Here is a 21088-nt window from a genome sequence, read left to right as displayed (position 1 = left end):
CACCGGCAGTTTGGGCACAATGGAGGCATAGATGGGGGTAGGGGGAAGGCAACCTAGTGCTACCCCATCAGAGGGTGCAAGCTTTCAGATCACACAACTCTCCCTCTAGTAACCACATGTGTCATGTGCTGCACAGTTGAGACTGCACCAGGTAGCTGAACGTCCTTTGGCTTTTAAAAAACTGGATGGTTAAACCAAATTGAGAGTTGGGGGGAGGGAGAAGAATACTACTAAATCCAGCAGGAGACAGTGAAAAGCAAATCCAATTACACACACACACACATATATACATATAAATATTATATATATATATATACATACATATATATATATAGCATTCCTTTAAAAAGGAATCTAGACACTGTAATGGCAATACTTTTTTTAAAGCAAGACAGATTTGTAATATTTGTTGACCGTATGACGGTGGTCTACCTTGTAAAAAATAAACTGAATTTCTCTCAGCTGTGTACTTCTGTAATACAATCCTTTGTGAACCTTGCAAAGTCGCTAAAGCTATTGTCATTCATGAAAACCTTAGTGTGTCAATTGGGAAAAACCGATTTGCGCCTCCCTCCTTCCTAGTGTTCTGGAACTGAGAACAGTTATGTTTAAAAGCAAGCGAGAAGTATTTTGTTGGCAGTCATCAACCCAACTGATCTCGCTCCTGGGAGGAAAGGAGAACGAAGACCAGTGGCTAAGCTTTCACTCCACTTTCAGAACAAAAAAATAGTAATTCTGTGCATGCGCACTCAATCTCTGGAGAGATCTTGGCTTATGTATGGGGCCCCCCAACAAGCCTGGCCAGCTGACTTTTCCCAGCCAATCTTTTCTCGCTAGTAACTGTCAAAAACTTTCAGCACCTGCAAGAGAGTTTCAAGGTGTTCAGGGAAAGGAGCTTTTTGTTCAGGGCCTGACTTTCACCCTCCTTTGTGATCTTACATACAGATCCATAATGCAAGACAATCCAAAACGCACGTTTTCACACACACACGAAATGTAGCATGCAAACTGAAATAGCAAACAGATTCAGATTTGCATCTCAAATTGATTTGCATAATTTATTCCGATTAATATCTGCACTTCATATAACGTTCAGGTTAATCATCTTCATATACTTAAGTGCCATGTTTTGAATACCAGAATGCCCACAGCAGCATAATTCCAAAGAAGTCCACTCAACAACAGCTGAACAGTCCCCCTGCGATTCTTTTATTAGAATTCCAATAATGAATAATTTCAAATCAATCATAAAAAAATATTTGAGGTACAGAATGTGCATAAAGTACAAAGCAAATTTACAAAAAGATCAGGGGGGGGGAGAGAAAGACACAAACATGAAGGGACTACAGCAATGCCTTCTGTGCTCCTCACACGTCATGAGCACCGCAAGACCGACAGGCTGGCTGAGAGATTCAGCACTCTGTACGTGCCCTCGTAGGGGGTGGGAGCAGCAGGAAGGAAAGGACACCGTATGGGTCCATGGCATCTTTGTGATAAGCCTCTTTCCTTCCTCTCCACTCCCCCCTAACTATTTCCTGGAGCCATTTCCTCTTCTGGTTGCAAATGGGCTTTCCAAATACCACAGTATTCCATGCGTGCTTGTATGTGTAGATATAAAAAACACTGTTTGTTTGAACAGTGCTTTAGAAGTAGGGACATCCACGGTTTGCTTGAAAACTGCAAAGAATCCAAGAACAAATCTTCTGGGATGTATTTCTGGATCTCTTCAGCAGGGCTCATGCGCATGGCCTGAGCTTCTTTAAATAAATGAGGACGGGCGAGGAGGGGGGGCCAAGCACAATCCCCGGGCAGTAACGGGGAGGTGCAACAGAGGCCTCTTCCCAAAACTGCAGACTAGATTTAATCCCATCCTGTGCCTTGAGTGGTTGCTGGAATCAAACCCCGCTTTCACAAGGACTCGGGACTTAAAGTGAAGGAGGTGCAATGATGTCCCCATCCTGCAAATATTCTCCATGCCTTTTTGAGAATGACAGCAAGCATCACTGCACAGACCAAGGCGCAAAATGGACCAGAGGCCCAGGGGTGCATGAAATGAAGTACTGCAAGCCATAGGCACTTGCAAGAAAAGCAGATGGGCTACTGAGCTACGGCTTACTGCTTCTTCTACAGAAGGCACCCATCACCAACTCTTTGGGCCTTAAGACAAATGGTACTGCATTGGCTCAATATAAAACTACACCCACCCTCCCCAACATGCAAAGCAACTAATCTTCCACTTGCTTGCACAAAGATGATTATTTGAATGCTGTGACTGGATAAACATGTACCTCGCTCCAACTAGCCATCTTCATGAAGTGGCACTATTGGCTATTTGGGGACACAGTAGATAGGATGAGTGAGCAGTTTCTTCTGGGAACGTTGTGTACGTACAACTCTAATTCATTATATCAGCCTCCCCTAACCCGGTGATCCAGATGTTTTGAACTACAACCCCCATCAGCATTAGTTTTGGCTGGGGCTCATGGGAGATGTAGCCCCAAAACATCTGGAGGGCACCAGGTTGTTCAGAATGCGTGCGCCCACCGATATAACTATAAAGAACTGAGAAAACTCAGCCTCCTGGGCCAGGATCCCTCCTCTTAGCAATAAATTAGAGTAGTTTCTGCGTACTGTTAAGTGTGGGATACTGCTGGGAGCCACAGGATAAGCCACAAGATGCTCATTCCATGAGATGCAACATCTAATATTGAGGCTGAAAGGATGTTTAAAAGGCTCGGTCAGAGTCTCAGGAGTATCAGAATTGCAAAGACTTAAGCTGCAGCAATCTAGTTCTTTGCTGAATGAGCCAACCTGTTTGGAAAAGAGATCATGATTTTTTAAAAACTGCCCCGCCGGGATAGCATTCCAATAATGCTGCAGCCACATGCAAACAAACTTGATGATTTGTAATACTGAAATAAAGGGGAAGGGGAAGAGTTAAGACATGGAGAAATTCAAAGAGAATAAAAATAAGGTTTCATGGACAAGGGGGGGGGGAGGGAGGGAGAGAGAGAAAGAGAGAGAGAACCAAAAAGAGGACAATGTGAACTAAGAATCTATTTCCATCTCAGACCTGGGGAAATATACACCGCTTTCGAGGAATGGAACCTGCTATATATTTTGACAGCACTGCATCTTTGGTTTATTTTCCGTGGTCGGAGGGACATGGATAGGGACCACATTGTTGCTTGGTGACATGTCGTTTTCGCGTCTGTCCGACATTTGCTTCTGAGACACGATGCGATAGATTTCTGAAAGAGGAGAAAAGGTGTCACTACAGAGGCGGCACCTGCCCTACGGCTGAAGCCCCTCCATCCCTCCTATGGCAAGCTGGGCAGTCCTGGATTGCAACATGCTGCCACCTCCCCTCACTCCCAACCATTTTTGTGGGCAAGCAACCCAACATTCCCACTTGCAGAATTTGGGCATAATGTATGCAACTTGCCACCAATTCAACTTGTGCAGTGATGAGTTCTCCCTTTTGCAGAATTTGGAATGTATTTTAAGGTGTGTTTTAAAAGCAAAAACAAAACAAAAAGGATCGTTAAAACCAAGTACTATAGCAGTGAGGGGAAACTTGAAGCCCTCCAGAGATGACCAGACTTCCATCAGCCCCTGCAGTCAACTTGGCCAATGATCAGGGAATGATGGGCACTGGAGTCCAGCAACAGATGAGGGGCTGCAGGCTTCACACCTTGCACATCCACTTCCAATAAGTCTGCCTCCACTGGGCTTGCCTCCCACAACGTTCACCTGGGATGGCACACTCCTATTCGGCTGCCCCACAGGGAGTGAGAAGAAACTGGATCACTCTGTTGGCTGTGCCAAGACCCCCAGCTCAAAGGGGATCCTCCTTTCCCTGAACAGTCACTTGGCACTTGCCATGCCACCAACGGACAGCAGAAGGAGAGAAGAGAAGCAGGACAGCTCCATCGGCTCTGCTGAGAGACGAGCTGCCACTGGTACCCAGTTGCCACCTATCAGCAGCCGTTCTATGAGGCTGCAGAACAGGGAAACAGATGAGAAAGCAGGGCCACTCCACTGGACTCACGGAGGGACCCAGCTGACTTCAACCCCTCCTCTCCTTCAACTGCTTCCATCCCAGCTGGTCATTATGAGAACTTTGCAACCTAAAGGACAGGTGCCCAAGTCTGCTCGTTTTCCTCTTCCCTCCCCATCTCTTTCGTTTTGTGTTGCGTCTTTTAAGATCGTAAGCCTGAGGCCGAAGACTGCTCTTATTATTGTTGTTGATCCATAAACTGCTCTGGGAGCCTTTTCAGCTGAAGGGGATAAAATGCATTAAACGGAGTCATTAGCCCATCGTTTATTCCCTGGCCTATCTGCCAAAACATGCCTGCATTGAGGACAGGGGGAATAAATTGTACACTGCAGCTTCTGTTCAATCTGGCACTAGCTGCAATGGGTAGGATAAGGGGACAGAGAAATACTTCCCTGCCTCATTATTAGGTTTTGTAGTTTTCTGGATATACCCAGGTGTGAGGACATGGCTGGATAGCTATCTTTAGAAACACATTTAAATAATTTGGTCAATGGAGTCTCTTCCCACCATAAACTTGTAAACATCATAATAAATGCTCATTTCTAATAAGCTGTATTTGTTCACAGCTTCTTTCAATTAAAGTGGACACATAATTGGATTTGATCCGCTGAAGGATTGCTTTCTATCATTCCACTGAGGATACTTTGCTGGTAGCTGAATAGTTTGTAGAGGAAAGACCCACTTGGTACTGCTATTCAGTGCCTTAGGCAAAATGAAGAGGAGTCATAGTTCAGTGGCAGAACTTTGTATGCAGAAGGAAGGTTTCAGCTTCAATCCCTGGCTGCTCTCATTGAAAAGAGATCTTAGGATAACTGTTGGTGTTAACTTTCACTGCAATGAATGTAGACACACCACTTGGCTCAAAAGGCCAAGGGTCTAATATCAGGCAACTTCCTATGTCTGTTCATTTCCACACAGAGGAACTGAGCAAATCTACAGTGATGGCAGGAAGCAGAGGATGTGCTGTTCCACACAGAGAACAAGTGGCTCCGCAGTGATCTCAGCACCGAGGGGGCCAGGAAAATGTTGCTGCCAACAGAGATGAGCAGCCTCCCTTGTTCCTCCGCCTCTCAGCGACAGGACACTAAAGGTGGCCAGTTAAGAGTTGACTGCCAGGGGGCCCAAGAAGACATCAATAGCGGTCTATCAGCAGGGCTGCTATGTACTCCGTGTGCTTAAAAAAAATTCTGTGCCCAGGAAACCCCCGATGCTGTGTACGAACTGGATTCTGCAACTAGCTTCAATTATGTTTATTTCCAGGTGCTTGCTTACTCTGCATAATTTATCCTGCTGTTTTAGTTATGGGACAGGCAAGGAGCTATTAACAATGGTAGAGCACTTGCTTTGCATGCATAAGGTCCCAGGTTCAATCCGTGGCACCTCAAGATAGGGCTGGGAACACCTCCTGCCTGAAACCCAAGAGAGCCTCTGCCGGTCAGTGCAGACAACAACAATGATCTAGTTGGACCAAGGGTCAGACTCAGTATAAGGCAGCTTCCTCTGTTCCAAAGAAGTACTGCTCCTTAACTGCTGGAAATCAGTTTATGGCTTCCACTATTTTGGCAGGCGTTGCCCACCCCAGCCTTCCCCAAGCTGGTGCCCTCCGGGTGTTGTTGAGATGACAAGTCCCATTCTGCTTGATCACTGGGCCACGGGGCTGATTGGAGCTGGAGCCAGAAACATCTGAAGGGCAGCAGATTGGGCAAGACCAGCCTGCACACTTCCGGACATGCCTATCAAGGGACAGAAAGCAAATTCTGTTGACAGGCTGGGGAAGGGGCGTGCTCAGAACAAAGTAAGATCTAGGAGGAAAGTGACGGATTTGCTTCAAAATGCAAGATGATAAAAAATGTTGCCACAGCAATCTTTCCCACCAAGTAGGTACATAGCCAATCTCACAAAGAAAAGACTCAGTCCTGGGGTAGGACTTTCCTGGAAGAGCGTCTCTAATCTACATACATATTATGTGCCCCAACAGGGAGGATCAATGAAGGCATGGAAGAAGATCCCAAAATCCTCCTCTGTTCCCTAGAGGGGGAAAACAGCCCTGAGGTACAGCCTCTCTGCCTCCAGCATCGAAGACTCTGAGGTTTCCCAATTCCCAGCTTAGAGGCTCCATATTTCGTTATCACGGCCTACACAGCTCTCCCACATCAGTGCCAAGTCACCTGTCAGAATGGTCTGGAAAGCAGCTTCCACATTCGTCGAGTCCAAAGCTGAAGTCTCAATAAAGGAAAGGCCGTTCTTTTCTGTGAGAAAGAGCAGGAAGTTGATTAGATCTGCCTGTCCAGTGAAGAGGCCTGAAAAAAAGGTTGCCTTGCTTCAAGCTCAAGAGCTTCACAGCTTCCCATCGCAGCCACAGAGACCAGGAGCCCAACTTCACACCCATTTCTTTGGCTGTGCTGTGTGTGACCTCCCTAACACTATGTCTCCCTCTTCCTCCAAAATGCTCCCCAAGCCTTGCTTTCCCCCATATTTTCTGCCCTACCAGCTGCCATTTTCAAAACTTTGCACAAACTCAAAAACCTCAAATAACGGAAATATACCATTGTCACAGAAGAAGCTGGTCAGTAAATCACATAGTTCAAAGCTGGAGTTAACTCTTTATTAGCGAAACATGATCTTTGCAGACTTGGATGAGCTTCACACCTAATGAGCATAGCAGCTCAAGCCCTGTGGGTCATGACATCAGTTTGCTGAGACTAAAACTCCTTGCCTCCTCACAGCAGCCTATGTCTCCGCCTCTCCAGGGATTCTTGCAAGAAATCAGAGTGCAGCTTGTTTTTGCTCCTCCTGTTTCATACCTCTCCTAGTTCTGGAGTCAGGGGAGTGGAGAGCCTGTTGCAGCAGGAGGGGGAGACCCCCTGGCTTCTTCGCCAGCCTGACTCCTCCCACTCGCCTGCTTCAGCTTGCTCCTCTGATTCTTGACTTCTCTCTGCCATAGGCTCTCCCAATTCACTAAGCCCTGCTACCCCTTCACCTTCCAACACCTCCTCTTCAGAGTCTTCTCCCTGTCCCAGCACCACTCCCCGGGCTCTGAACCTTCTTCCTTTGGTGGTTCCCAAGCTGGTTCCTCCCATCATTCCTCTGTTCCCAACCAGACCATGAGAACTATATTGTACTCAAGAAACATATACGAAACAAAATACACAAATAGGGTACTAAGTAATGCATGATGGAAGACGCGTTGTGAACCCGTTTTGCCTGTTAAGTCTTTTCCCATCCTGTCACAATAATCTTAACTCCTTGGAAACAGCAGAATGAAATGTTTGGCTGTCTCCCTCTCACACAGCACAGATTTTTTTGTCATATGCTAGAGGACAGGGTCAGCCTCTGTTTAGTGGGTTTACAGTGGGTGCTGTATAAAATAGTATTGAACCCCATGAATTTTGTGCGTATTTTAAAAAGCTTCTTCCATCACATGGCTGAGAGGGCTTTCAAACACTCCTCAGAGAAGAAAGAATAAAGCTGGCTCAGGTTCAAGGTTTCTCTGTAGAGCCTCTCTCGCTTCCTTAAGTGATTAGCAAAGTGTCACATGACCAAAGAGGAGGAAGTCTTGCAACCATCAGAAAATTGCACCTTAGCTGCAAGATATTTAATGACTCCCGGGGAAGAGGAGGGGAGCTGTTTCACTGGGACTGAGGCCATGAAAACCAGCTGCCAACTTTCCCCTCCTCCTACAAAATTCCTCTCTGAACTGCATGTGGCATAAATCAAGCATTTTTAATCATGATTAGTGCAGAGGACTCAAAGCCACCTTCCAGAGTGAAATGAACTTATCCTGAAAGCCAACCAGATTTATGAACCAAGTCACTGTCTTGAGGTCATAGCACATGCCTCCACATTGTTAATTGCTCCTAGCCTTGGGGGAGTGAGGGTGAAGGGAGAGAAGAGGGGGCACTCTCGTTTAATTAAAGAAGAGGCCAAGACACTGCTTAGACTGCTCGCTGCCCCTGCCTCACAGTCCTACAAGTTACACACAAACACACAAAAACCCACAGATGGCATCTATCAAAGGAAAACTGATGTCAAGAACCCACAAATTAAGGAGGAGGAGGGAAACTATGTATGCCATCTAGAGCTTCTTGGGGAAAAAAGGTGGGATATAAATGCAATAAATACATTTAAGATAAACAGTATCCTGCCAAAATGGAGATTATTCTGTAAAAGATACGCATGGAAATAAGTTCCTAGGGTATGGCTGAAAGTTGCATAAGGACACCTCCTTGCAGGTCTCAACCTGGCCAGATAACCTTGGATTCAATGATGAGGGGAAAGGCAGGAAATAAATGAAAGAGCCATCCAGCCTCCCTATAGACATACCAAGGAGACTGCATCATCTTCCTCTTCCCACACTGATGCCGAGGAGCTGATGACCCAACAATTAGCAAGCGGCAGGTGGAAAAAGCAACAAAATCTCTGGAACCTCAATAACTGCTTCCCATCACTCAGTTACAGAGATGTGCCTCTTGAGTCACCTGTTTGAGTCCTTCCAGCAGAGAGGTGGCCATGATGCAGGACAGGGCCTTTTCAGTTGTGGCACCCGACTCTGGAATGCCCTCCCCAAGGAGGCTTGTCTAGTGCAGAGGCTAGTGCCTCTTGGGCTCCAGGTGACAAGCTCCGTTTCTACATTTAAAAAAACTTGGGAAATTTTACAAATTTTCAAACTGGCTCTGCTGCTGCTTTAGTACAGCTGTACCTCCATTTACGTAACCCTCTGGTTATGTAAACCTCAGGATGTGCGCGCAGCAAACCTGGACGTATTTTACCGGGTTTCGCCACACGCGCATTCGCAGAAGCGGTCCTCAGGTTGCGGAACCTTGGGATCCGATTGGACCTCTGGAACAGATCCCGTCTGCAACCGGAGGTACCACTGTATTGCTTTTCATTTATTGTTAGCTTTAAATTTTTGGCAGCTGCTCTAAGAGGTTTTGCAAGAAAAACAGAAACTGAACGAAACAAAACAAAGAAGTCTTCCAGCGGCAACACGCTGCCCCCCCCGACCCACTCACCTGCAAAGGCTCGGGCCTCATCTGTTGGAACAGCCCTCAGGTGGCGCAAGTCGCTCTTGTTGCCCACCAGCATGATGACAATGTTGCTGTCGGCATGGTCTCGCAGCTCCTTCAGCCACCGCTCCACGTTTTCATAGGTGAGGTGCTTGGCGATGTCATAAACCAGCAAGGCCCCCACGGCGCCTCGGTAATAGCTGCAGGCAGAAGCGCACAACCCACGTGAGCCCATGGCAGGCAGCCAGCAAGTACAGAAGGGGGGCAGGGGAATGAAAGCCCAAACCTCACCAGGCTGCCCAGTGGGGCATCACGACACTCTCCAGAGAGCCAGTGTGCTGTGGTGGTTAAGAGGGCTGGGCCCTAGGACCTGGGAAACCAGGGTTCAAATCCTTACTCAGCCAGGAAGCTCACAGGGTGACCTGGACCAGTCACTCACTCTCAGTTTACCCAACCTCGCAGGGTTGATGTGAGGATGCAGGCCACCCTGAGCTCCTTGGAGGAAAGATGGGATATAAATCAATGCATACATTTTAAAAATTGGCTCCGCTTCGTACAGACTGCTTGTGTGTTAGCCCCAGGACCACCCCAACCCTCCCCTAACCTGGGGGCTTCCACATGTTCTGGGCTAGCAACTCCCATCATCCTTGACCAGATGTCAGGCTGGCCGGGACTGCTTTATGATGTGAAGCCGTTGGGATATTTTAATTTTACCAATTGGTGAGGATTATTTGCCCTTAAATGTTGGTGCATATTAGTGTTGCGTTATCATCGTTGGTGTTACTGTTGCATTATATGATACTTTCAATGTGTATCACTTGCACGAGGGTTCCATTTTGGACTGCTGCACGTGACACCGGGACATGGGTGAGCGGGGATTCCACTGTTCTGCCCCACCTCGTTCTGCCCCCGCCCCTCCCCCTTTCAGTGCAGTCTTTTGCGTGTGTGTCAGGTGTAGGCCTGGGCAATGTATCAATCTATCACCCAGGACCGGTATGAGGAGTGGACCGCAATGTTGGTTTCACTTGGCAGCATATCGCAGGTGAAACTGCCACACTCCTGAGTCCCTCTGCTACCAGCGCCACCGGTCTGCCCTCATATGTCACAGAGGAAGAAAGAAGCTGCATCGGCGAGAGAGCAGGCAGGCGCGTGGCTGGTGCCCCCGGGGGGGGGTGGCGCGCATCCCAGAGGCGCGCGCCCGGGGGAGCAGCCGCGATGGCACCCTACTGGAATAGTGGTGCCCGGGGCGGTCCGCTCCCTCCGCACTCCCATTCCTCCGCCAGTGGCCAATGCAGCTTGTTTCAACATCGCAGTATATCGCCAAAGCACAATGTTTGGCTGGTGATACATCGCTGTCTTCACCCAAGTGGGAAGTTGCTTGTGCTGAATTTACACTGCTTCGTACATGAACTGCTCTGAGAACAAGCATATCTGTGGAAAATGCAGCAGATAAATACACTGACTATGGTGAAATTGACTAGGACGGGAGTTGGTGTCCAAAACATCTGGAGGACACCAGGGCGGGAGGGGCTGGCCCAGCCTCTTGCCCAATGCAATAATTTAGCCTTCCGATAACCCCAAGTTATTTCCAGTTTCTCATCCTGTCGTGACTTGGTTTTATAAGTTGCCCTGTTACAGTCATTTAGAAGTAAATGTGATTATATGCATCATCACTACAAAGTTGACCTAAAAAAAAAAAAAGTGGTTAAAGCTCTTCCAACAGCAGCTGCTGGAAAAACACATCCCTAGCTGGCCTGATTTTGGAGCCAGTTTTGGACTCTGTTATCCTCAGTTTGGACTCAGTTTTGGACTCAGTTATCCTACAACAGGGATGGAGAACCTCCAGCCCATGGGCCTACTCGGGCCTAATCAGGCCTGCCAAGTCTCTCCCCATTTTGGCCAAGCCATGCTCACCTGCTTCCATCACACATGAAGCCAGGGCAGATACATGAAGTACAGGGCAGATAAGGGAGGGACTTGGCTAAAAGGACCCTCATAGGGCAGTTTGGGGCAGCACTTTCAGAGGGGCTGGTTTTTTGGATCCTCAGAAGCATTGCTAAAAGTGCTGCGCAAAACAGCAGACAGAAAAGGTCACCTGATGTCATCGTAAAGTCAGATGATTTGACAGGTGGATGGTGGCTCTGCCTGCCAGGTGGAGGCAGATATAAATCTGGCCTGCCAGGCTAGAAGGCTATTGATTTTCAACTGGTGGGTCACATGATTCTTGTATTGCAGGGGGTTGGACTAGCTGGGCATTTGAGTCCTTCCAACGCTACAATTCTATGAACATTGAAGACTAGCAACTTAAAGAACGTAATGGGATTCTTGAATGCTGTTCAATCTGAAAAGCAGTCTTTTTTTGCTGCAAACACGATGTCTGCAAGGACCATCACATAGAAGACACACACACACTTGCAGTGCTCCTGCGTCCTGTTCCCTTAAACTCCCCCACAATCCCTGGGAAGGCTCTAGCGCTGGTCCACTTACGCCGACGTGATCGCCCTGTATCGCTCCTGCCCTGCCGTGTCCCAGATCTGAGCCTTTATTGTCTTGCCGTCCACTTGGATGCTCCGTGTGGCAAACTCCACGCCAATGGTGCTTTTGCTTTCCAGGTTGAACTCGTTGCGAGTGAAGCGGGAGAGGAGGTTGCTCTTGCCGACTCCAGAGTCTCCAATGAGAACAACTAGGAAGGGAAGAAAAGGAGGAGAGTCAGAGAGGAACCCAACACACTCTCTGCTCTGACACGCTGAACGTCACCTGGCCCTCTATGTAGAGAAACTGCCCAGGTAAACATTTAAGGAAACCAGGTGAGGGGGCAGGGTTGTTACCAGAGGGAAATTACATTTTTAAGCTACACACATACACAATCAAAATACAGGCTCTTGACCTAAATGACCAAAGAAAGCAGAGGGGGCTAAATGTGATCCTGAAATGTATCATTCCTAATTAATCAAACATTGCTCATCTCTACATAGTGAGTCTCCTACATCAGCAGAAGGTTAGTCTGGATAATAATAATAATTTATTATTTATACCCCGCCTATCTGGGCAGCTTCCAACAGAACATTTAAATACAATACTCTATTAAACATTAAAAGCTTCCCTAAACTTTGAAGCCCCCTTTCACCTCTATTGGTTTTTGCTCATCCACCATGCTGCCTTCTCAGGTCTATATATATCTTGTTGATTTTGACAGCCACAATATCCCTAACTGCATAAAGCTAGAATGTTCACTTTCTTTCAGAAATGAGACATTTTAGCTGCTGTCAACATTGCAATACTAAAGTTCTTGTTACTCAATAAAACTAACTGTTAGATCTGGCTCCACCCAAGCCGCAACTGCAGAGAGCTCACTTGTTTTCTCCCTGCCGGAGCTCCAGATACTCTGCAACTGGGGTTGCAGAACTGAAGAGAAGTTCAGTGACACCTGCCCTGCTTGCAGAAGGTTGCAGCATCTCCAGGTAGGGCTGGGAGAGACGCCGTGACTGAAATTCTGGAGAGCTACTGACAGTCAGTGTGTAGACAATACTGAGCTAGATGGTCTTGGAAAAAGGCAGCTTCCCATCTTCCTATGCTCTGATCTTTGCCAGCAGCCAAAGAAAAAGGGGACTCTGTGTGTGTGTACATGCCAGCCAGTTTTTATATTACCACAAACTGTTAAACAGCGACCTTGAGAACCATACCATTGCAAGCCAGGATATGAATCTTCAAATTCTTTTGGCTCCCTCTCACATCCCATTTTATCTGAAAATATACACCTATGTTTACATGGTTACCATCTGAATGCTCATTTTGGCCTATGCATGCCAGAAAAGGATCCAAAGCAGAGTCTCATTATTTTATAGGTCAAACCAAAGACTCTCCATCTGCATCACTTAAGAAGGGGGTGGGGGCAGCTTGATCCAGAAAACTAACATGACCCATGTATTTATTCTGCAGCAACTAATGGCTTCATCCTTCCAAGACTGGCATATTTGCTTCTCAATCCTTTCCTCCACTCTGAAATTATGATAAAACAATCACATATGGGATTTCAACTTAATTAATTATTGCACAAAGCTCACTGTGCAGACAAAAACAACCAGCCCTTTTTGTCGTCTCTCCCCTTTCAGCTGATTCAGCAAAGCAGGAGCCAAAACTACACACAAACAACAGGAAGAGGCTTGTTAACTATTCATGCCCATCAGGAGTTTGGTGCCAGACTCAAAGGCATCAAACCTTCCCCAACCTGGTACCCTCCTGATGTTTTGTTTGAACTACAGCTGGCTGGGGCTGATGAGAAGTTGTAGTCTAAAACATCTGGAAGGCACCATTTTGGGAAGGTTCAGCTTTAGGGGTTTCTGTTAATTTGGAGTAAGCCCATCAGAGCTAGCACTCTCTGACTCACACACCAGAAATTAAATCCTATCACAAGGTGTTGTTAGCCAACCAAAGTCAGGCAAAAGAGAAACTGAAGTCTAGGAGAGAACCTGGCATTTGGATGCTTCCTTTTTTGCGCAGAAAAATCCCTAAAGTCTTTCTCAGGCATCCCCAAACTGCGGCCCTCCAGATGTTTTGGCCTACAACTCCCATGATCCCTAGCTAACAGGGCCAGTGGTCAGGGATGATGAGAAAACATCTGGAGGGCCGAAGTTTGGGGATGCCTAATCTTTCTCATGGCCACATCTTAGCAACTTGCCAACTACTCCAGAGGGACCTGCAAACCTCCCGTTTCTGCTTCCTGTGCCTGGGACCATGAAAGTATGTGCATGGAGAGGGGGTTAAAATACTGACCAATCCACCATACATAGCCACTGGTTCAATATTTATGTGTCTCCTGCCCTGCCAAGGTCAACAAGTGCATTTCATGGCTGAGTGGAGATCTGAACCGCAATCTCCCTGCTCCTAGTCAAGCACGAAGCACCCTAACCACTAAACAGTACCACCCTTAACAAGCTGGTGGGTGGCATTCTGTTTGGGCAGGCAGTTTTCAACCCTTTATTGCTCCTACAAAGTGGACACTGAGGGAGGGAGGATGTTAGTGAAAGCTGGATGGCCCTTAACCCAAACCTAGGCCATAACATCACAATTCTGCAGGCCAAGCTGAGAAATCTTAAGTGGGTGCAAATTCAGAAGAGCAGTCTGATACACTTTTTTCCCTTTTCTGTGTTTGTTAACATTATGAAATGTTAGAGAAGAGCTGTCTGAGTATTTTAAGAAAACATGTTATGTCTTTTCTTTGGTCTCATGGAGCAAAGGGAAGCGTGCAAGAGTGCCCTTGCTTCCAACTTGAGTTTCACTGTTAAGTTTAACATGATTTAACTTCCTCGAGCAGGTGGCAGGAATTTCCAGGGTGCTGTTTGCTTCCAGGGGTGGGAAATTAGCCCCCTTGCAGCAGCCAAGGGACAGGAAGGGCAGAGATTTGGTTGGGCATCCTCTCACTGGTAAAGAGAGGGAGGACTCTACAGAAGGCTTTGGAATGCAAAGATGCCAGCAAGGAAAAACTAAAAACCTAAACCAATGGTATGGCTAGAACTTATCCAAGGACACTGATAAGACAAGCCACATGTGAAAGCTCCTGTTCATAAAAGGAAAGGAAAGCAGCTTCCCCAAAGGAGAGTGGCTCTCTTTAAAAAGCATATGAGAAGGTTTACAGCATTTCTAGGTGCACAACTCACGCGGAAGGCCTGAAAGCCCGACTAACCAGATTGCCCAGTCCTTGTGGTTTTTATTTGTTAGCAATAAAGCTGGGGAGAGCAAAGAGTCCAGGGTACACTGGTAATCAGCTGGTCTCAGCAACACCCAAGGTCAAGCAGGGAAGAGACAAACTGAATTACCTCATCTCAGCGCAGTCAGGTGGCTCAAAGCTCTGCAAATACAAGCAGCTACATCAGCCCCAATGTGTGCAGCACCTCTCCTCTTCAACTCAGACTTTCACCAACTCCAAAACATCTGCAGGACACAACTCTCTGATTGGCAAAGCCATGCTGGCTGGAGCTCCTGGGAGTTGTAGCACAAAACATCAGGATGGCTGATGTCGGCCATTCTGAATAGGCCAGGGCTATACAAAGACCCAGAAGGGAAAGGGTGGAAACTGGAGCAACCCTGAATCAGTATGAAAGTAGGGACATAACGGAGGAGCTGTAACCAATCAGATTTTAAATACTCGGTGTAAACCGAGGGTGGGGAACCTTTGTCCCTCCAGATGTGCTGAACTACAGCTTCTATACACCCTAGAGATCATGGCCAATGGGCATTGGGGAAGATACAGTTCAGCAACATCTGGAGGGTCAAAGGTGAACTGATGAATGGTGGGGAAGATGGCCAGGCTCAGCTGCCAGTGTAGACCCACATCAGTAGTTATTGCAACTTAAACTTCTGGGGCTTGGCTTCTATTCTTGCTTAAAGGGATTAAAACAAGATGGGGAAAGGAGCACCTGCAACAGCAAAGCTATTCTCAAACAGTTTGTTCATGTGCATATTGCCAGAGTGGGGTCTGTACTACGGCCTTTCCTAAGGCCCCGTTAGAGAGCAGAAGAGCATCATCTCCAGAATGCAGAAGAGAATTCTTGGACTTCAATGACCACAAGTCACGCACAGAGAGATAAGGACGCTGAGATCATTTTCCATACTTTCTTTCATTTCCCTCCTCTGACCTCACTATTTACAATCCCCTCCCTCCAACCATCTCTCTCTCTCTCTCTCTGTGTGTGTATGTGTGTGTGCGCGTGTACACAAGCCTGTCACAGAGGTGTGGACACACACACACCCGTACCTACCTACCTACCACAGGATAGCACTTCCATGTATTGAAGAAGTGAGCTCTAGTCCACAAAAGCTTACACCACATCAAATATGTTAGTCTTTAAGGTGCCACAGAACAAAGGTCATCCTATAGCTAACCAAGGCCAATTAGGGCTTTAAAGATCAAACCCAGAACCATGGTTCAGAACCAAATTGGTAGAACAGTATAACAGGGGGAAGTGCCATTCATTTATTTATTTGCTTACATTACTGTTCCACCTTTCCTCAAAGGAGCTCAAGGTGGAATACATGGTTCTCCTCCCCCCCCAGTTATATCCTGACAACAACCCTATGTGGCAGGTTAGGCTGAGAGGCACCATGACTGGTCCAGGGTCACCCTGTAAGCTTGATGGCTGAGTGTTCTCCTGGGCCCCAGTCCAGCACTCTAACCACTATACTACACTGTGAGAGCAATTTACTGGCTCTCTCAGGGTGCTATGGAAGAGATTTCTCATCACCCCCTCACATAACTACAATTCCCAGAATACCTTGGAAAAAAGTTCAGAGAAGCGGACCAGGAGCAATGGATTCAAGCTACAAGAAAGAAGATTCCACCTAAACATTAGGAAGAACTTCCTGACAATAAGAGCTGTTCAACAGTGGAATTTGCTGTCAAGGAGTGTGGTGGAGTCTCCTTCTTTGGAAGTCTTTAAGAGGAGGCTTGACAGCCATCTGTCAGGAATGCTTTGACGGTGTTTCCTGCTTGGCAGGGGGTTGGACTGGATGGCCCTTGTGGTCTCTTCCAACTCTATGATTCTATGAAAGTTAAACCATGTTTGCAACACAGGCTGCGCCCTGCTAACATCATAAGGACAGGAGTGAAACTCAGATGTGGAAGAGGGCTATAGAAGCTACTGTTGGGATGAAATTAACCAGATTGTTGTAGATGTTGAAATTAACCAGATTGTTGCAGATTTTTGCAGATGCTGTCTGAAGATGTCAGGAGAAGGTACACATGGTCAAGTATGTGACATGTCTAGCTGCTGCCTCAGCAGAAACTGTTGTTCACAATGAAAACCCGGCACACCTAAGCATTTACAGGCCGGAACGTTCGGAAGGCTGGCCCCAAAAAGCAAGGAAACGGTTCAATGTGTGTTCCCAGTCATGCACCCTTTGTCTCTAAAACCCAGATTTATAACCTCTGCAACATTCCCTCTCTGCCCTGTTATCTGTGCAGCCAAGCATGTTATTTCCCAACACATCTTGCTCACTATCAGGGGGGGGGAGGGAACCGCTGGGAAGAATGCCTGCACATCCTGGAGGAGGAGTAATGGCCAAATGGGCTGGTAATCGTTATGTAGTAACAGCAAGACCGGAAGTGAGGTCAGTGGAGGGATGCAAGTTCCCTGTTGCCTAGAAGGAGCCACTCAAGGAGGGTACAGTTGCAAGCAGCAAGGAACAGCCAGTCCTGTTTATGCCCTGATCAGGAGTTTCACACAGCAACAAGGCTAGTTCATGCTGCTGCTGCTAACTAATCTCTGTTGAAAAACCTGTTAATAAGTCCCTTAACTCTTCACATTCAGCAGATTCTAGGCAATTAACCACCATCACCCTTGCTCAGCCCAGCTAAAGCATGCCAGGACTTACATTCTTTTGTGTGATAAGAACCAGACAACCCACAGCACCAGCACCACCACCCCAGAAAGACAGATAAACATTCCACATTGAAACAGTTGGCTGTTATTTTGCCTGGCTTATCCCTACGGGAAAATGCACTGCATTAAAAAAAACAAGCTCAATCTATAATACATTTTTTAAAATCCCACACTTACAACATTCACCAGTTAACCCTCTCCATTTGCCACCCCTGCCCCCGCAAGCTGGAAGTTGAGGTTTCAACATTAAATCACTTGCTCTCTGGTTGTGGAGTTCTGTGCCTTCCCCAGTCACTTCCTTTATCTCAAAGTAAAAAGGGGGAGGGAGGGAAAGCAAAATTCCAGAGGAAAACCACACCAAGACCACAAAGCAGTGGATCAGGGTGATACTTTTATGAAGATTTCACACAAATCATATGCAAAACACACAGAGTAAACCAAGTTATCAAAGGGAAAGTTCATCTCGAGACAGTAGACATTCTTTCTGAAAGGGAAGCGGCTCTCCCTGTACTGTATTGTATTAAGTAAAAAGCCCACAAAGTTACTAACTAGCATTATTCATCACCACAGTGACTGGAGGCCACCCCCACCGAAGAGCGAAGTGCTGATCAAAGTCCAGCCTCACCCCTGAAGAGCTCTTTCCTCAGCGAATGCAGCAGCCAAGTAGGGCAGAAATGCTGAACACACACAGCAAGAAGGATGACAAATCCTTAACAGAACTTGGGAGGCCAGACATGCAAAGGTAAACTCCAGGGGAGGCACCAAAAGGGCCTGGCCATTGGTTTCTATGAGAAAAGTATCAAGAAAGGGATAGGAAATAGGACTACCGTATCATTACAAAACAATAGAGGGAAGTTAAGGCAGGGAATATAATAAAAAAGGAATGCAGGGAAAACAATCTGTTCAAAGTTACTTGGCTTCACAACAATAAAAGGGCCAGATTCTACAGTAGCCAACAGATATTGCCACTACCAGTAGTTCCCTTTTTGCTTTGTGTCACCTTTTCACTTCCTGGGGGAATTTGATATAGCAGCCCCAAGTTATGCCTTTCCCATTTTTATTTTTTAAGGTTTTCCAACTGCACTGTCCTCTTTTTATAGTGGGTGGGTGTGTTCTGGGGTATGCAAAGAGAGAGGGGAGGAAAGAAGTCAACACAGGCATACACAATATGAAGAGCCTATTATAGCACTGGTCTTTATTGGATAAGTCGGAACCCATCACTGGTGCACCTAGCTCTGTACTGTCTACAATGACTGCCAGTGGCTCTCCAGTGTTTCAGGCAGGGAGTCTTGCCCAGCCCTACCTGAAGATGCTAGGGGTTGAACCAGGGAGGTTCTGCATGCCAAGCACATGTTTTGCATGTTCTGCATGTTTTGTAGCACAAACCTCTGAAGAGCACAAGGTTGAGGAAGGCTGTTTTAGTCAATCATACACTGTGCCCTGCAAAATGTCCAACCTCTCCTACCCACCCTCTATGTTGTTGCTACCCTCACTAGGCAACACAGCATGTCAGTCTCATTAAGCAACTGCTGGTGTTGAAAGGCACTTGGAATAATCTTAAGGAAGACTGCAAATTCAGGATCACACAGATTAATTATATTGTGACAGTTAGGATTTCTTAAATCTACATTCTTATTTTATATCCCACTCCCAAGGAGGTCAAAGTAGCACACATGGTCCTTCTCCAAATCCTCTCCTTTTACTCTCACAACAGCCCTCTGTGGTAGGTTAGACTGAGAAATCATAACTGGGTCAAGGTCACCCAGCAAGCTTCATGGCCAAGTGGAGATTTCAGCCTGGTCTTGGGATATAATAATGCAAACTGAAGAAATCCTAGCAGTTACACTGTGTGTAGCAAAAAGAATCTGGTAGCTTTTAACCAAAGCGTCAAGACTGTCTTCACCCCACTTTACAAACATCCCAGATTTCAAAGCCCAAACACAATTCAGCCAACAAAACACAACAGACGTTTCACAACACTCCACCGCAAAGTCCCAATACAAAGCCAGTCCACTAGTCTGGTGAAACAAGCATTAAGTATGAAAATCATTAAACGATTAAAAAAAACACCTGTCCAGCGCCCAGCAAAGGGTGGGTAGGCTTTCTGGTGTGCCAACAAGGCCTGAGATACAGTACTTTATTGAGAAGGACTAAGGGAAGGGGAGCCACGGCTGTGGACTGTATCCAACCACATTAGACTCGGAGTAGGCCCACTGCAATTAATGGGCTGATGCAAATAGCGTTCATTAATGGGTCTACCCTTGAGTAGGACTAGCATTACACACCACTCAAAGGGCTGGGGCGAGGGAGAGGTTTCACCCAACTGCATTTCATTCATAGAGGAGGCCCCTGGGAATGTTAGCGGTGCTCCTTAATTTTCTATCGGCCTCCTCTCCAGGAGGGCCGGAAACCATCCAAGGAATCCTGATCGGGAACCGGGGGGTGGGGTGTCTGAAGCCCCCAGGGAGCGGAGAGAAGAGGCGCGGCGGGAGACAAGGGATGCAGGCCCACCTTTGAAGAGATAGTCATACTCGTCGTCGCGGGAGCCCCCCATAATGACGGCGGCAGGCCTCCTCCGGCTTCTCAGCTAACAAGGAAGCGACAGCCAGAGAGCCCCTCCCTGCGCCTCCTACTGCTACTGCTGCTGCTGCTTCCTCAGGATCAGCCGCACTCCGGTTCCGCCCACTAGCCGGCCCTTCCTTCCTTCCTGCTCGCTCGTTCGCCGACCAGATACAGCTTCCGGGGGCACCGGCTTCCGGCTTCCGGCTCGCATGGGAGGGAGGCCATTCTCCGCGGACGGAACCGCTCCGCAGACATGTATGACGACATTTCCGGACACTCAAAGAACCAACGGAGGGACCGGGACAACGACTTGAAAAATGAACGGAGCGCTAATTATGTTTCGGGGGGGGGGAAATCGGAGACTGGCGGGTTTCTAAATACACTTCCGGTTTTAAACTCGTGCTTGTTTTCTGAGGCAAAGCCTGTTTTAGGCTTGCATCGCAGAGTTTCCAGATTCCTAGAGCGACGCCACACGAAGTCCAGAGAGAATGCGGGCTTTCGTTTCTGTACCGGAAATTATCTGTAGCCTTCAGCTCCCGCCACCACTTTAGACGCTTTCCGTCTCTGTATTCTTTCCCCGCATATGACGGCGACCGAATGGAAACCGGAATAGATACCTGAGCGCAGCAGCTCTTTACATTTTCAGCTCTATTCTTGTGGAGGGCAGAGCGAAGCGGTCCGTAGATCAGCCTTCGCCCGTCTGGACCCCCTAGAAATTTTGCACTACAGCGAACGCGACAAGCTGGGGCTGGGGCTGCTGGGAGTTGTAGTCCAGGCTGGACCGCAAAGGCCTCTGGGAAGAGTGGTGGTGTGTAGAGCCCCATCGGGAAAAGCTTGCATCTGAGCATGTGCAGAGTGTTTCTCCCTCCATCTCCCTTTTCTGCTTCTCCGTGTAGTTTTCCTCCTCTGCCTGCCACAGTGCTTTGACTTCGATTTCAACTCACGCCTAGGATGTGGGAAGGGGAGCCTTTCTCAGCCCCCAGATGTTCTTGAGCTACAACTCCTATCATCCCTGACTACTGACCATGCTGGCTAGGTATAATGAGAGTTTTAGTCCAACAGCATCTAACGACCCAAGGTTG

General features: G+C 47.4%; 1 protein-coding gene across 1 annotated transcript; it reads right to left on the bottom strand.

The window, feature by feature from the left end:
* Positions 1-1188: 1188 nt before the first annotated feature.
* Positions 1189-20101, bottom strand: RAB11A (RAB11A, member RAS oncogene family). The gene is made up of 5 exons (XM_035131063.3): positions 19956-20101; positions 11554-11749; positions 9073-9266; positions 6229-6309; positions 1189-3251 (listed from the first exon to the last, which is right to left on the bottom strand). Exons 1-5 carry the CDS (start codon positions 19996-19998, stop codon positions 3112-3114), a joined length of 654 nt encoding a protein of 217 aa, XP_034986954.1. The 5' UTR covers positions 19999-20101; the 3' UTR covers positions 1189-3111.
* Between the last annotated feature and the right edge of the window lie 987 nt (positions 20102-21088).

The sequence above is a fragment of the Zootoca vivipara genome, chromosome 13 (assembly GCF_965207765.1).
Source record: "Zootoca vivipara chromosome 13, rZooViv2.hap1.1, whole genome shotgun sequence".
Taxonomy (NCBI): Eukaryota; Metazoa; Chordata; class Lepidosauria; order Squamata; family Lacertidae; genus Zootoca; species Zootoca vivipara.
This window is presented reverse-complemented; position numbering and strand designations above follow the sequence as displayed.

Coding starts and splice junctions, on each gene's coding strand:
- RAB11A (XM_035131063.3), bottom strand. CDS start 19,998: ATGGGGGGCTCCCGCGACGACGAGTATGACTATCTCTTCAAAG. Junction 9,267..11,553: donor TACAGGGCGATCACGTCGGC/GTAAGTGGACCA, acceptor TTCTGCCTGCAG/CTATTACCGAGGCGCCGTGG. Junction 3,252..6,228: donor TTTCCAGACCATTCTGACAG/GTGACTTGGCAC, acceptor CTCCTCTTTCAG/AAATCTATCGCATCGTGTCT.